The sequence below is a fragment of the Carassius auratus genome, chromosome 28, assembly GCF_003368295.1.
Source record: "Carassius auratus strain Wakin chromosome 28, ASM336829v1, whole genome shotgun sequence".
Taxonomy (NCBI): domain Eukaryota; kingdom Metazoa; phylum Chordata; class Actinopteri; order Cypriniformes; family Cyprinidae; genus Carassius; species Carassius auratus.
The window spans coordinates 10499036-10516512 of NC_039270.1; the positions used below are offsets into that span (position 1 = coordinate 10499036).

At 35.9% G+C, this 17477-nt stretch overlaps 1 protein-coding gene across 2 annotated transcripts; it reads left to right on the forward strand.

Moving 5' to 3' along the window:
* Window positions 1-8152: 8152 nt before the first annotated feature.
* On the forward strand, window positions 8153-16873 carry LOC113046758 (sterile alpha motif domain-containing protein 9-like). Of its 2 annotated transcripts, none has more exons than XM_026207711.1 (4): window positions 8153-8226; window positions 11342-11403; window positions 11513-11566; window positions 11678-16873. In XM_026207711.1, exons 3-4 carry the CDS (start codon window positions 11543-11545, stop codon window positions 14672-14674), a joined length of 3021 nt encoding a protein of 1006 aa, XP_026063496.1. In that variant the 5' UTR covers window positions 8153-8226; window positions 11342-11403; window positions 11513-11542; the 3' UTR covers window positions 14675-16873. The 2 variants fall into 2 exon arrangements, with proteins under 2 accessions (XP_026063496.1, XP_026063497.1); XM_026207712.1 differs by lacking the exon at window positions 8153-8226 and adding an exon at window positions 8299-9364.
* The last annotated feature ends 604 nt before the right edge of the window (window positions 16874-17477 follow it).

Consider the following 17477-nt stretch of genomic DNA (forward strand, 5'->3'; position numbering starts at 1 on the left):
AACATGGATAATTTGACATGGTTTGGTATATGATTTTTGCCCATCTTTTGGAAAATGCAGTTTAAAAGTAAAAAATTATCACTTTTACCACTAGATGGCTGCAGAGCTCCACTATTTGGTATTTCACTAACTGAAAGATATTTTCCCAAGTTTTTTTTTTTTTTTCCCGTTTTACATATTATGAAATCACAATTTTACCAATAAAAATTACTTTTTGTCAAAGTTTAGCATTCTTTGTACAAAAAAATGTGTATTTTATAAAGTCAAGTCACCTTTATTTATATAGTGCTTTAAACAAAAAAGATTGTGTCAAAGCATCTGAACAACATTAATTAGGAAAACAGTGTGCCAATAATGCAATTTTATCATTTTATAAAATAAATATTTTATTTATACATTTTTTAAATATCTAAATCCTCCAAAAACTACCAAAATTAATAAACAGAGTAAAGTTACATTTGTTTTTTAAAACTATTATTTTGTTACAATTATTTTTTTTTTTTTTTGCCTGGGGTCTGTATAGATACCACCAAAGACCATGAGTGTACACCCCAACCAATGACCGAATAAGGGTTAAATGCTTAAACACTTTAAATAGGATTTTTTTTTTTTGCTAGAATGGATTCAAGACAACCTGACACAATATAAAATTTTATTTATTTCATTTATAGTTATATGTGACATTACATACTAAAACATTAATCTTAGTATTGAAGGTGTACCAGTTTTTTTTCCACAAAATCAATTTCATAATATGTTGCTAATATAAATTATCCATTTCAGGTAAAAGCAATATATGTTCTTTTTTATATAGATGTAGTGCTGTTTTATATTCGCAATAAGGGAACCAAAAACAGCTTCATGTAATAGTGGTTAGAGGTGCTGAAGAAGCAGACAGCATTTTTCATTAATTTCATGTCAGTGAGGCAGGTGGCAAAAGTTGCAAGGAGAAGACAACACATGCCATTTCTAAAAGATATTATTGGCCTGGAATTACTATTTACATTGAAAACTGGAAGAGTTTAACCTTTATTCCTACTTTATGTACACAGTTCCAGTTCCTAAATATAAATGAGAAAATTCATAAAATGTAAAAATCAATTAATTTTTATGTTTGTACCAATTTGCAGATTAAACAGTGTTTTGCGTGCAAGGCGAACAGATCTGTCAAAGTCCAGGAACAATACACTCCAATAATTTTGTGTTTTATAATATTATAATAATAATAATAATTTTTATACTACAATTTTTGTTTAAATAATGAATTGCCTAATTTGTTAGTGTAGGTGCATGAATCATGGGAGTTGGTAAGCATGGACTTAATTGGCAAGTTGTCCATGACCTCTTCTGGTAATCGGTACATTTGTGTGTTCACTGATTACTTCACAAAGTGGCTGGAGGCTCATTTTCAGACTCCTGCAATGTGAAAAAATATTTTCAGATTCATCCACTTTGGGGAGCAATTGCAAAAAGCTCAATTTTCATATGACAAATTCATTTTGTTGTAGATTGGGAGGCCAAAACGGAGAAATAAAAATGTATTTTTGACGACAACATATTACAATCTAAGGCTTTTTCCACAATAATAATTCTAAGTTATGTTTGTTTGCTAGAAATTCTTCGTAGTTTGCAGAAAAATACCTTAGGACCAGCCAATCACCTTCTGTAATACAGAAAAGGAAATAAACCTCATAAAGAAAAAGATGTCAGTGACCCTTATGCAAGAATCAGGTAAATGCTGCTATAATTGTTACAAAATGCTGGAAGGTTTATTTTACAATGAGTAAGCAGTGAATTATATATTAAGAAGTAAATTAGTTTTACAATAGTAATTACATTTATTATTAATGAATAATTATTAAGCAATTATTTTCAAAAATGTTGTAATATTACCTGCAGGAGAGCAGTGATGTGTGGACTTAATCTGGTGACACTAAAGTGTGTTACTGTGAAGTTATTGAGTATTTTATTAGTATTATTTTTCCCATTTCACACTTTGCAGACGGTCCCTTCGGATGGGTCTCTAAGACGCCAATGCTTTGAGATCGATGTATTTTGTACAGGGCGGAGGAAAGCTGGTTTTGAGGAAAACTCACTTATAGCTTGTTTTTTTACATTACTACAAAAGAAAAGAGGCGTGAATTGTGTAGAAAACAATGTTTTGCTCATGAGTTATTGATCCAGAAAAGTTTTCAAAATATGTTCTTATAATAGTTGTATGGTGTTATTATTACATATAATGGTTATAATTAAATACATTTGTTCCCCTTGTGTTTTCGGTGTATGAGACTGTTCTGTAAATGACTGTTCTTCTAGAGGTGAAAGTGAAAGAGAAAAAGTGGAAGTCATGACATTTGTCAAGTATGGTAACATACTCAGAATTGGTGCTCTGCATTTAACCCATCCAAGTGCACACACACACACACACACACACACACACAGCAGAGAGAAGTGAATAATACTAGCTTTTGGTTATACTTAACATTTGGTGTGTGTTTTAAACTTTTAAGTGTCATTTTAAACTATGTTTGTTTATAGTGAGATGTTACACAACAAACGCATATGCTGTAAACACATCACTGGACCCTTGCTGGATCCTCTTCAGTTTGCCTACAGAGCAAACAGGTCTGTGGACGATGCAGTAAACACTGGACTGCATTATGTTCTGCAACACCTAGACAGACAGTGCATGAGGGAGAGATGAGGAGACGATGGAGAATATTTGACTTGACTTTACTTCCATACACAAAGGGAGAACTTAAAACTGGAACACTATTAATACACAGGACCTGACAATGGGAAGATGAGACACGCCTGGGATCAAATTAACTAATAATTCAAACACAAATGGAGATGAATTCACATGACGATGAAAGGCACAGGAAGGACCAAATAAGGATAATGGAAACATACATGTGACAATCTAGACAGACCAGGGACTGATGTGAGGATCCTGTTTGTGGACTTCAGCTGGGCCTTTAACACGATCATCCCAAACCTCCTCTTTCCCAAACTCAGCTCTCTGTGCCCACCTCCGTCTGTCAGTGGATCAACAGCTTCCTGACAAGGAGGCTGGGAAAATACACATCCAGCACCCGTACAATCAGCACCGGAGCTCCCCAGGGCTGTGTCCTCTCCCCACTGCTCTTCTCCCTGTACACTAATGATTGCACATCTAAGGACCCCTCTGTCAAGCTCCTGAAGTTTGCAGATGACACCACACTCATCGGCCTCATTCAGGACGGTGACGAGTCTGCTTACAGACAGGAGGTAAAAGAGCTGGCTGTCTGGTGCAGTCTCAACAACCTGGAGCTTAACACGCTCAAATCAGTGGAGATGATCGTGGACTTCAGGAGAAACCCCTGCTCACCATCATGAACAGCACTGTGACTGCAGTGGAGTCATTCAGGTTCCTGGGCAAAAGGGCTGTTAAAATCACTCTGGACCCCTCACATCCACACTCCCTCTTTGAACTGTTGCCATCTGGTCGATGCTACAGAGCACTGAGGGAGACGAACAAGAGCAGAGCTTTTTCCATTGAAAAAACGCTCACAATGCACGCAGATTGCCTCTTCAAAGACATCACATGCGTGCTCTTCACCCAAACAAATGACGCAAAGATCGCGTGTGTCATCGGGTGTTAAATAATGCCAACACGGATGCACACATTGTCTAAACGCTTGCTAGTAGTCGCCATGATATACAGAGAAAGATCACTCTTACCAGTTCTTTCAGATGCACACTTCTAACAGAAGAGTCAGTGAAGAAGAAGAAGAGAATGACGTGTTCTCCCGGTGCTTATTTATAGTCACGCTGGTAGTGACGTCGTTGGTACAAGTTGGTGTTTTCTCAATGTATGCTTCAGACACGGGTCACGACGAGGTGTTTCCCAAAGCGCCCCCTAGAGGATGCAGTTCGAAGTTCCCTTAAAAGGGAACTATCTATTTTCATACACCTGGACATACAATAATCAATTTATATCTAAAATTTATATTCAATTTTTTTTTGTCATTCTGTTTCATGTGGAAGCTTCTGTCACGAAAACAAATTCCTTGTATGTGTAAACATACCTGGCAATAAAGCTCTTTCTGATTCTATACAAAGTAAAAAAAATTATTACAGGCTTACGGGAAGAAATACCTGAAGAACACTTTCATAAACAAGTTAAATGATACAAAAAAACAAAAACTGTCATGAAAATGTTCAGGACAGTTTGTCCAGACTGTGGATTACAGGTAATAATGCTGTAAATACGTTCAGTTTCTTGCACAGACTGATCGCTTTTCTATTAATTATGTTTTGCTTGTATATGTTTTTTGACTTTCAAAGTAACTGCACCCATTAACTCTGTGGTTTTAGATAAAAATCTTCTTTACTGTTCAATTGAAGAAATTTTCGGCTGGTCTGAAAGTAAATCAACAGCAAATTTTCATTTTTGGGTAAACCCTCCCTTTAAATGCTGTCGATATGTCCACATTGTATGTTTTATAATCTGTCATACATCCAAAAATACGAGTACATTTTGCAACTGTAAATGTTGCATATTAATAAATACGTGTTAACAGTTATAATAAGCTGTTTATTTCTTTCTTTATTTTCATATTTTACATGCATTTATTTTTTAATTTTTTTTACAGGTTCGGTCCTCCATGAACAAGGAGCAATCAGGGAAACATAACAGAACTTAAAGTTGATTAGTAAATGAATATGTGATTTTTTTTTTTTTTTTATAAAGTTACATTTAATTTACTATTTTTGCTACTATTATATTTTGTTACATTTCTACCCTTTCTTCTTCCCTTCTTCCATTTTGGCCAAAAGTCTGTAAATCTCTGCTATAGTCAAGCACTTTGAAACATTGCTTTAGAAATGCTTAGAAGTGCTATATAAATAAAACTTTACTTTACAATAACATGCATATAAATATCAAATGGATGAAAGCATCAAATTACAGCTCAATAATTCATTGTTCTGGTCGTTTGCTCCCTCGTGTGGTTATACACACAAACGCAGGACGGCTCGTGCTTGTACAAAACAAAAACAATAGATGTTATGATGTCAGCCTGACAGACTACTTCACCTCAACAGATGTGACAGCAGATTGTCAGTACAAGTTAATATCAAATATTATAGTTTCCTCAGTGAAGAGCTCAGATCTGTGCCAGAATGTAACAGCCTATAATAAACAAACAATAGAGAACCTACACTGCATTTCACGGATAAAACCCACCGCTGTTTATTATTGTGATGTTAACTCTTACTGGAAGCTGAACATTCAGGACAAGCATGGGTTTAACATTTAAATTACAGTTAAAGGATCCTGTATTTCACAGACAGAGGCGTCGACCGTTTTTGTCAGACGTTTGGAAGATTCAGCGTATAACCATTAATATGAATCAGGCGAGAGCCTGATATATCGGTGAAAATCCCCTTGAGCTCTTATGAAATGCTTAAATTAAATGCGTTATCATCAATGGGTGAGAAAAGTAACAGGCACCAGGTGATCAAACCCATGCTCGGGTTGCCAGGTCCGCCGTTGTCTCGCAGGATTTGGCTGCTGTGCCAAGGAGTGTTTGGGCTGTTTTATAGAATATGTTGTACAAATTGTATTTGCTTTGAAAAATTGTCCCATATAGTTTCCTCTTCCCAATTGATCGTTCACAATAACCCGCCCAGTCTTAATTACTGTTGCTATCTCCAATAAACAATGGCGCTCTCACAGCACACATCATGTTGTAATAAAAATGATAGACACCATCACAAAATTCGTAGTGGTTTTACTGGTTATAATGGGACTTGTATTGGTTTTAATAGAAACTGTACTGGACCCCGTGGGTCTCTACTGGTAATCGGTCACCTTCGATAGGTGGCTTGTTAAAAACAAAAAAATCCTAATGAAACTGGTCCCAAAACAAACTACAAGAAACCCAATTTTTAATGGTTTTAATGGTCAAAGCTTGATAGTTTGTAATGGTATTTGTAGTGGAAACCATAAAAATGTTCTATGATGGTTTTATTGTTGTTTTTTCGGTAATATTGCCTATTTATTCCAACCGCCGAACACACCATTTTTAAAGCTTATGGCCAGCAAAACTTTCTTGTGGTTTTGTTGTAACAAAGCATTTTAGACCTCTGTTTTATGACAAATGAATGTGTTCATTTCTTGTTTTAGGTTAGAAGTCAACAGGAAGAGCTACCATTGGAATAACCGCAGCTGCCGGAGCACACAGACACAGCTGCGTGTGCCACACACCCACGTACTGAAAAAACAAACACATTTTTAATTTGCTGAAGAGTTGAATGTAATTGGAAATTTAACATTTATATATTTTTGTAGCATTGATCATTGGATGTAATTCTTCTCTTTCAATGTCATGGGGGGACCCTAAACGCTGACACCCAAAGGACGTTCTCAGAGGCCAATTCAAAGATGTCCTGGGGACATTTTTGTGTTAACTGAGAGAGCATATGCAGTACTTGCGGTGTCAAAAAAAAGCTGCAGAGCCATCAGTAAAAAAAAAACGAAAACAAAGCTAGAACGCAGTAACTTCACTTACTGCAGTTAGCCTGGATATTAGTTTGGATTTTGTATTTACCGCAATTTTGAAACTTTTGTTTCAAAACAAGTATAAAAGTACACTTTGTCACTAGACAGAAATTTTGTCCCAAAGCACTTTTTAGGATGTAACTCAGTTTGTTCAAATGTGTACTTACTGCACTTTTCCTTTGGACAATAGTGCGACAACGGACCCAGAAGCAAAAAATAATGTGGCAACTAATCAACTTAGTGGGTCAAGCAAAACTTGCCATTCCCTGCTTAGTTAGTTGATAAGGGACGAATTGTGGTAATTGGTGATTTTCTTAAAATTTCAGCAAATGTTACACTGACGACATCTGATGACGACATAACGAGTTATGATAACCAATGTGTCTCCTTTTATTCGTAATGATGAAATCGAGAAAGCTTTGACGAGATAGTAAATTGTCTACTGAGATTAAGATGATCCCATTGGGGTGTAAAAACACTGCTCTAAAACATATTATGTCTTTTAGATGACAGGTTGGATATTTCTTTCAGAGTTTTGCATTACGGGGAAGCATATGTTATCTACATAAACACTAGCAGCGTGAAATATTATAATATAAGTCAGGCATAAAAGGCATCCATGTCTATTTAAGGCCCAGGTTAGTGGAAGTTAGGCCTAGTACTTCTGCTGTGGGTGAGAGTAGTTTAATATAATTATTATTATAATTAATATAATTATTATATTTTTTTTCATATTTTAAAAGAGTTTTAATTAAAAGATATTTGGAGAAGAAGAACAGTACATCTGGCTTAAAGTATCTAATAACAGGGTTAGTGGAGCTAGATTAGATAGATTTTATATAGGTAAAGAATTGAATAATACAGTTATGGATGGATGGCTCTGTGTGTACATACATTATATATATATATATATATATATATATATATATATATATATATATATATTATTTATAAACACATACAGTGTGCAGTAACACAGATTACGCAAAGCACTCTTTAACCTTTCTACAAGATGAAAAATAAAAACAGTGTTAACAACAAATATAATAAACCTAACAGGGTTATGTCGGTTTATACACTGTCCCATTGAGTGCCATCTTTGTGGATTAAAGTAAATGGTAACTGAAGTTAGTGAGTCTAGTCTAAAGTAAAAATCTGATACCAATGTTATAAAATGAAGAGACGATGCTCTTGTTGCCATTTCCTGAGGAAATAGTGGTTTGCACAATCCACGTCCAGCTCTATTGTCATGTTTGGGCAGATAATACTCAGAAATCTGATATGAAGAAACTTCTGCCTTTGTGAAACACAATATGAAACACATATAAGAAAATGTCAAACAACATAATTATTAACATAAGTATTTGTTTTATATTTGATTAACCAATGAAATTAGATCAGTTATAGTTTCTGTCGTCAACGAAATTTACCAGAACCAGTCAAAATAGCCTGGATATAAAGACTTATTATAGGTGTACCGTAGTGATTTAGGACAAGCCAAAAACACGGTTTGGAAAATGGATTCATGGTGTACTCGGTTATTATATAAAACTTGTGAAGATATTGAAGAAAACATCTGGCAACCTGGTTCTTTTATTTCCGCATTCCTACTCCACCCATAAGAAGAAAAAAAACTTACATCCTACTTCACACTTACAACAAGGATACTTGACATAGGGGTAAATATAACAGCTTTCGCACTTTTAACTTTTATTTATTTTAATATTTAACTTTATTGATCAAAGTCTACACACTGAATTACATGCATTTTACAGCATAGGAAAGTGTAAGAAATGGGGCTGATTTTAAAAGGTTTCTGAAGTACTGTAAAATAAATTTAATGGTAACTAAAGTAAGTGAATCTAGTCTTAAGACAAATTTGATACCAATGATCTAAAATGTAAAGACAATGCTTTGTCAAAGAGATGTAGAGGCAGTCTCGTTGCCATTTCTGCTGCTTATGGCCATTTTCTGAGGAAATAGGGGTTTGCATGTGTCAGAAAAAGTTTTTCTCAAGATGCTTTATTTTTACAACGAACGTTCAGCTCTATTGTCATGTTTGGGCAGATAATACTCAGAAATATGACTTTGTGAATCACAATATGAAACATAAGAAAATGTCAAACAACATAATTATTAACATAACAATTTGTTTTATATTTGATTAACCAATGAAAATAGATTAGTTACAAAGATCTTTTCAGTGAACTTTGCTGTTTTACTAAATATATTTTTTTTTTAAATATTTTAGTGTCAGCACCGCCTGCTTTTGTACAGCTTCAAGAATTCAGACAGACTCAAACTTGTATCTGAACATTTATTTTTGCCTCAGGGTAATAGCAGAAAACAGTTAATAATTTATCTGAACTCAGAAAGTGTACAAGCTTGTAATATACTTTGACTTTTTTTAACAATAAATACAGCTGTGTTAGAATTTTGCAGTTCTTTACCCAAATAGTACAAATGTGCACAACACAGACATACACGCATCCTGCTCATATCAGAAACTGCAGTCTGTAACTTTTGGCACTCTAAAAACAGAACTGCGTGCATCTTGCGGAAGAACATTGTAGCAAGAGCTACTTCTCTCTGTTTATGTCAATGGCGAATCACGCAGATACTGGGCTATTCTGTAGTGGTTCCACCAGTACCAGTCTAAATAGCACGGATATATACACTTATTATAGGTGTACCTTATTTACATTCAATAATCACTCCGCTCTTCTCACATACCCTGCCACCGAGGGGCCGCAGCCTACAGTTTGGGAAGCACTGGTCAACACACTGAATTACATGCATTTTACAGCAAAGGAAATGGTAAGAAATAGGGCTGATTTAAAAAGGTTTCTGAAGGACTGTAAATTTACCATTTGTTGCACAACATCTACTACATCACAAAACCACATTTTAATGTCCCACACTAGACATATTTTATATAATATTTATTGACTAAACTATGTAAAGCTTGCTTGTTTTGGCTTAACTATTAGTTTGATCGGTCTACAGTGACCATAATGGATTGAATTGCTAATAAAACCAACTTAAACTAATTCATTCATTTACCTATATGTTTACAGTAGGGTAATATTAACTAGGTGTGTGCACAGATAGTCGAACATTCGAATATTCGTTCTGCTCTAATTATTTGATAAATAAAAATGATATTTGAATTTCGCAAAAAAAAAAAAAAATGCTACTAAATTTATTTCAAAATGGCAATACATATACAGCTATGATCAGCTGTTCCTTCATCTTAGCTGAGCTTTCAACGTTGTTACGGGAAAGGATGAAGCTGAATGTTTAGTTCTTGTCACATGACCCGTGGTGCGCTTGCGGCTCTCTGAAAAGTTTAGATGTTTTTAACTCGATGCGGAGCGGATGCGTCTGGAAAAAACGGGCGCGGCACACCGCATGCGCATCACGACCACGTCACTTCCATTATGAGAGCGCATACCGTGCGTCTACATTGGAAATAAACGCGATATGTGAACGGCCCATAAGAACTGCGGTCTTCTACAGTACTTCAAATATGCCGTGGAGAATCACAGAAAGTGACCGAATTCAAGAACATTGTTGCGGCATCTCTCAAGCAACGAATAAACACCGCTCACTTGGAGAATGCAGTGAAAACTCCTCTACTCGCATCCGCTCTAGAGCCTCGGCACAAACATCTCAGGTTTCTCTATGAAAACATGCGAGAAGTAAGAAAAAAAAACTTTTTTGAACATTATCAGAACATTTTCCTTGATGTGAGTGCGTCACCAAAGATGAAGAAGATGCAGTGCCCACTCGTCGGAAAAGGCTTGAGCGAGTTCTTCAGCGATGATTACAGAGAGTCCAGCTGATACGAGTGGGAACAGTTCTTGCTGGAGCCATGTATTCGACCAGATGAGGATCCCATTCAGTGGTGAAACGAAAACACGAAGCACTTCACAAAACTTATTCGCTTAGCACACCGTTATTGTGAGTCCCGCCAACTTCTGTGCCGTCAGAGCGCGTTTTCTCCGTGTCCGGCCTTATTCTTAACAGACTAAGGAGCCGACTTTCCCCCGATCATGTTAACATGCCCGTGTTTCTTAACAAGAACATGCTAAACAATAGAAGAAAAAAAAAGCAAAAAAGATTTGCGGACAGTTTAAAAGTTTAAAAGTTAAGTGTAGGCTATGTTCTACAATAGCCTAATTGCTGCAGGCTGCTTTACGTTTTTTCTTTGTTCAATTTTTCTCTTTCAATTTGTTTTGCTTTTAATCTGTACTTTTGTTTGTTTGCACGCATTGTTTAAGGTTTTCAGCTACAAAACACGATGTGTAATGTTCAAGCTTATTGTGTGTAAGCTTGTTCAAAATGACGAAAAAAATAGATGTTGCTGAAAAATAACGTCTGTCTCATTAAACTTAATTTGAATAAACAAATATTCGAATATTTGTTTTTTTGTGAGCTCAAATATTCGAATGTGATATTTGCAGAAAACGCCCATCCCTAATATTAACAGAAATTATTTTCCTTCTTCAGTATATTTCCTCTACACATCAAGTCCTTCAACTGCAATAATAATACAGGGGTAAATGAGCTTAATGTAGTTTTTTTCTTGTAATGAGACAACACTTAAAGAGTTAAAACAAAGTCTATATCAAGCTGGGAATGACATACAAGTTGAAATGTTAAGACAGAATTTAAATTCACATTTACAGTATGTGCTTATTATCCATGTATATTACCTGACATCTTTTTTACTTTTTCTTTTAGTCTTATGAAATAGTTCTGTACTTTTTAAATTTCCTTTATTTATTTCAGGTGGAACTGAAATGTTACAAAACCCATAAACCCAAGACATATAAATTCTGTTCCTTGATTCTGTAAGTATTTATTTTTTATTATTAGCTTGTTTTTAATAAAAATATGTTCCTGATTTGTGTTATGCAACACACTGTGTTTTAATGCCATGTTTGAATTTCTTATCATAAGCTTGTAATCAGAAGAGTGTCTGGTTCCATTATGAACACCTCAAGACTTTCTGAGGTACGTAGCACCAGCAGGGTCAAAACTTTGCATCGTCTTACTACTCTTTTAAACAATTGAGATCCAGGAATCATCAATACAACATAACTTTAGGTGCTGATTTTCTTCTAGAAAAATGAAGGCAAGACAGCTTCTGAACGTCCAGTAGACATCAGTGACTGGAACAGAGACCATGTGAGACAATGGATGCTCGAGATACAAATGGATGAAGGACATGCAGACATTTTGTACAATCAGGGACTGAATGGGGCTGGTCTTCTCCACTTGAAGGAGGCTAATCGTTTAATGCAAAACCTACCATCAAATGCAAAAGAACTGATTTTTCAAAACATAGACCTTTTGAAAGACAAGACTGAAAAGTTGAATGACATGGTGGCTCAGTTGTGTAGCTTAAAGCCTTACCCTTTCAATAGATATGATGCTTCTTACAGGTACACAGAAAACAGCATTCTAGATGTAACTGAAACTGGTCCTAAAGACCTCATACACCCGTGCCATGAATTCAAAGGCTTCACAGACACACCAGGGGAGCACAGAATGGAGAAATACACCTTTGAAGTCATTCGTTTCGCAGCAGCTTGTATGAATAGTCGCTCAAATGGCACCATTCATTTCGGAGTGGCAGATGCCCCACATGGACGAATTCTGGGTGTTAGCATCCCGAAAACAGATGATTTCGGTGTACAGCAGAAACATGCAATTGAAAGACATTTCAAAGAAAAGAATGTTCAAATAGGAGAAGGAGCCAAGGATGTTCACATTGCAGAGAGTGAACAAAATGTTCAAATGGCAAAAAGGTGTATCAAACCCCCTCGATTTGTTGAAGTTCTCAAAGCTGACATGACTTTCTCAGGAAAATATGTTATTGAGGTAGACATTGAGCCATCCTCCATTGTCTGTCAAGACTTCTATTTTAAGACTTTTGATGTGGTCATAAATGAAGATGCTAAAAATAAGAAAGGTGGCGAGTCTTTTTTTATAAGAGACGGCAATAGCAGCAAGCTGGTGGAGTATGACAAATATATTGAGAACAATGCACAGTTGTTCGAGGAGAGGAAGGATGCGGAAGAAAAGCATCGCTCTGTTGTCAAAATCCATGCACATGGCTCTGCCTTGAGTGAGATGATAACGGGAGGGACACATTCTATGAACAGCCCACGTTTTACGTCGTACATTGTGGTGGCTAACAAGTCTCATCCTGTTCAGCACGAAAACCTGGATTTCCTTCTCGGTATGAATCTAATGGCCGTTTTGGATTTTGATCCACAATCTGCTGAGAATGGCTTGAACAAGCTTCTCAAAGAGAAGAGAATGTTCAATGAACATTTACCCGTTCAGTATAAAGATACGGGTGCAGTTGTAGACATCGCAAGCAGCTTAGAGCTGACTAAAATCACAAGCTGGGTTTTCTGTAACGGAGGCATTAATGGGGAAGCTCCCTCAGACGCGGATAAATGGGAAAAAGAGAAAAGTTCCTCTGTGCGTGATGTAGTTTCTTTCCTGTGCCGAAACATCCTGCCTCGCAAGAAAATTCTTGTCATATTCTTGTTGTTTAGTCAGGTGAGCGAAGCCAGCGACCCCTTGTTTCAGACCTTCGAAATGTTTCAGAAGGAGCTTATGGGACAAAACCAAATCTTATGCATCAGTGACAATGAAACATCGTACACCTACTGGAATGATCTCATCAACCAGCAACATAAATGTGACATTTCAAAACGCATTTATGAGCTAAGTTTGGCTGAAATCAATGGTACCATCCTCAGTCTGTGGTCAGATATGCGCAAACTAATACGGTTTCAGCCTAGTTGTGGTGGCAGTAAGGTTGCGCTATTCAAGAAAACCGAGGAATTCTTACATATGCTCAGTATTCTTTGTGTGAACCAATGTGATGGAGGACATCATGACAAACAGCTTCACGAGGAGAACTTTGATAAAGGAGGGAAGGCGTCCTGGTGGAACTTCTACTACTCAGAACAGCCTGGGTCAGCATCAGTCGTCAAACGTGACAAGTTAGACTACATTGTAAACACTATAATTCCAAACATGTTGAATCAGAAGAGAGCTTGTGTGTTTTTCAACATCTTCCACGCTCAAGGCTGGGGTGGGACTACATTAGCCATGCATGTTCTATGGACACTCAAGGAGGAATACCGCTGTGCAGTGCTGAAAGACACAACAGATGATTATACTGCTGCAGCCAAACAGGTAGTGCAGCTACTAACATACAAGACAAAAGAGCAACCTACACGACTTCCTGTTTTGGTCATGACTGATCACTTCCAAGACATTCTCAATGTACTAACACTCCAACAACAAATTGAGGAGGAATGTTTGGACCAGCACATATTTTCAAAATCTCCACAAGTCATCATTGTCAACTGCATGAGAGTTGATTCATGTGAACCAACTGAAGCAACTGCTGATGCAGTTTACATTCCACAGTATTTATCTGACAATGAACTAAAGCTATTTGGGGAAAAGATGGAGGAGTTTAAGAAGACCAACAGAAACACTGAAACATTTTACGTGTCCATGATTGTGAACAACTTTTCATCTGACTATATTCAGCGTGTTGTGAAAAATATCCTGAAGGACTTCAACTTTCAACATAAGAATGCTCAACTTTTTGCTGTTCTTGTCCTCTTGCATATCTACTCCAAGAACGCTTTGCTGTCAGTCTCTACATGTGAAGAGTTTCTTGGTCTGCAAACAGAAGCTGAATTGCTCAGGGTTGAAGATGCATTTGAGAAGTTTTCTTCTCTTTTGAAAAGATGCACAGTTTTTTCCAAAGTGACCTTTGAAGGGATGCAGGTGATACACTCAATAATAGCTCAACGTTGTTTGGAAGAGCTTTCTGCTTGTCATGGAGTGACAAAAGCACAAATTGCTAACCTTCTGCTCACAACTGCCTTATTTTATGAGAACACTCTGGAAAAACTAAAATTCCTGCAGGATGTTCAAGACATGTTGCTGAAGAGTTCACCCAAGAATGAATTTTCACGTCTTATCCAAGATATAAAGAAGGAGACTCCAGGGATGGAAGAGACTGTTCTACTCAATGCAGCAGAGTGCTTCAAGAGTAAAGCCATGCACAGGCCACAAATATAGGCCCTAGCCCAGCCCTGGCCCAAGATGTTCAGGCCCTAGTCCTTCAGCTTATCATAATTACCCACCAGAGCCTGTTGTTTTTACCCCCTCTCCCAAAATAGCTTACTACTGTTACAGCTATTAAAATAGTTCAGTTTTGTATGTAATGTCAAAGTGATTATATTTTGTTTTTTTATTAAGCTAATTTAGAAAAATGTTTGTTGCATTTTTTTTGGTTCGTTAAATGCAAGTTGTTTTTTAAAGTAACGGCCAAAGGCCAGCCTATGTTTAATAAATTTAGCCTTCTCAAATCATCACGTCTGACCTAAAATAAAACCTATAGATATAAAACAGTACAAGCATATCGTAATGTTGGTTTAAATGTTTAACCTATATAAATGTACGCTATTAGACGCATATCTAATTGTTTGTGTGGAGAGCTAAATCGCTTTCAGGATGCGTCGACGCAATCACTGGCATTGGAAACAACTTTAAATATGCCATAATTTTTGTAGGTAATAGTAATATATCACTTGCAACTGTAAAGGGTCTACTTTTATTTTTGTGCATTCACAATATCAACAAAAAATTGTGCTTTTATGAAATAAAGGATACAGGATGGCTTTCTGGAATTTTGGCCAGGAGCGCTTAACAACGATGAACCGAAACTCAGCCAATACTTGCCTCACAGATTTGCTAAATATATCTATAGAAAGCTTTAAATTGCTACTTTTATTCAAATATATCTTTAAATGATAATGGTAATTACTTTTGCTGGGGCTTTGCAGCTTGATTTAGCTTATTGTGGGTGTTTTTTGCACTGCACATGGCCAATTGACTCACTTTTCACAAAGCATTGGGAACTTTTATTAACTCCCTATACTCCCAAATTCTCCCTGATGCTCTGAATGTTCAACTGTCACCTGTATGCTAATTCGTTCGTATATCCATTGCGTAGTTGATGTATAATATTTATAATATATTTAATATAACAATATTTCATACAGTAGTGTGCCTTGCACATATATGGGACCAACGGGAAAAACGGGACATCTGGCTACCTTACCCCTACCATTTTGGGTGCTGAAGCCATTGTTTCAGATCGCTAGTACGCCTTTTATCAGTCTATCCATCCACCGGGGCTGCCAAACTGAGAATAGATATGCAAACGGCCCTTATCAGATTGCAATCCAATGATAGGGACGCACATTTTGAAAGACAATAACCTATAGGATGCATTTTGAATGTTCAATAGTCCTCAAATAACATTATTGTCCAGTCTCGTCTAGTTAACAAAACGTGGCATAAATTTTGTCATAATTTCGTCATCAGATATTTTTTTTTAGCTTGTCAACATCTCGTCTTAGTCACATAAAAAATGTTCGTTAACGGATATTTTTAGTCGTCGTCTTCGTTAACGAAATTAACACTGGTTAAAACTGCAGCTACAGTTATAAAAATACTGCCAAAAATACAATTTAAGGCATTTTTACTAACAGCTATTATAAATATATTGCAGATACATAAGACCATTCTTATGGGGTCAAAAATTACCATTAAGGATTTGTTAAGAGAACCCTGAACTCAAGAAATATTGTGATGTATTGCAGATACATGAGTGCATTCTTCAACTAAAAGACTAAATGAAGCAGTCAACTTATATATTTTTTTTCTGCTGACAAAGACAACCAAAACAACCTGACAAAGTGCAAGGCTCCCAGTTACTTTCAGCAATATACTGGACAAGAATAAGGACCTGTTTTCAGTCCAATTTTCAGAAATTATATCTTACTATACATTTTACATACATCTTAATGCATTCTATATACATTGATATATTCATGGAAATTTACACATTTTTTATATATTCTTTATATTTGAATTACTTTTATTGTTAAGAAGGAAGTTTCCATATTGATTTTACAAAGGGGTTTACATGTATTTTTAATTTTGGTTTGCATTGAGCTGTGTTTAGGGTTGAAGGAAATAACTGTAAAGTTTTTCTACAGATTATATATATATATTTTCCTTATATTTTAAATTTGTCAGTTGATAATTATTGTTATTGCTATGTAACCATATTTCTTCATTTATGGTCTTCAAGGCCACAAGTCACTGTTAAGAAGTAGTAAATTTCCTTTGCCTTGCTTATGATTATCACACTTTTTTAATATATTTCTGTTAAGACAAATGTTAATAAACTTAGATTTGATCACTTGCTTTCCCGGCTCCTGCATTCCTCCTGTTGTGTCTGGTATATAATTGCTTTTTAGAATTATTTCAAAACAATAAATAAATAAAACAACAACAACAACAAAAACATGTCTTACAGCCAGTGGTAAGTAAAAAAAAGAACAAAAAATCTAGATCTGTCTTAATACAGAAATTGTCTGTATTTGCATTTCCTTGTCCTATGCAGGGGTGGTAAAAGTACTCAAAAGTTATACTCAAGTAAAAGTAGATGTATCTAAATAAAAAATGACTCCAGTAAAAGTAGAAAGTCCTCCATTCAAACATCACTTGAGAAAAAGTACAAAAGTATCCAATTTAAAACATACTTAAGTACCGGAAGTAAAAAGTAAATATTCAAATTAACTGTAAATATCAATAATTAAGCAGATCAGTTGTTTTGGGAGTGATATGCAGTGTTTTAATTGAACAAATGATGAGATTAGATACTTTAGAATTTGTTAGATTAACAATCAAAAGAGACAATGAAGAACCTTATCGCAGTATAGGGATTGAACTTTCAATAGACATGTTCCATAACATCATAGCTGCATCAAACAGAAGATGTGCAAGATACAAGGTAAGACTGTTTCAG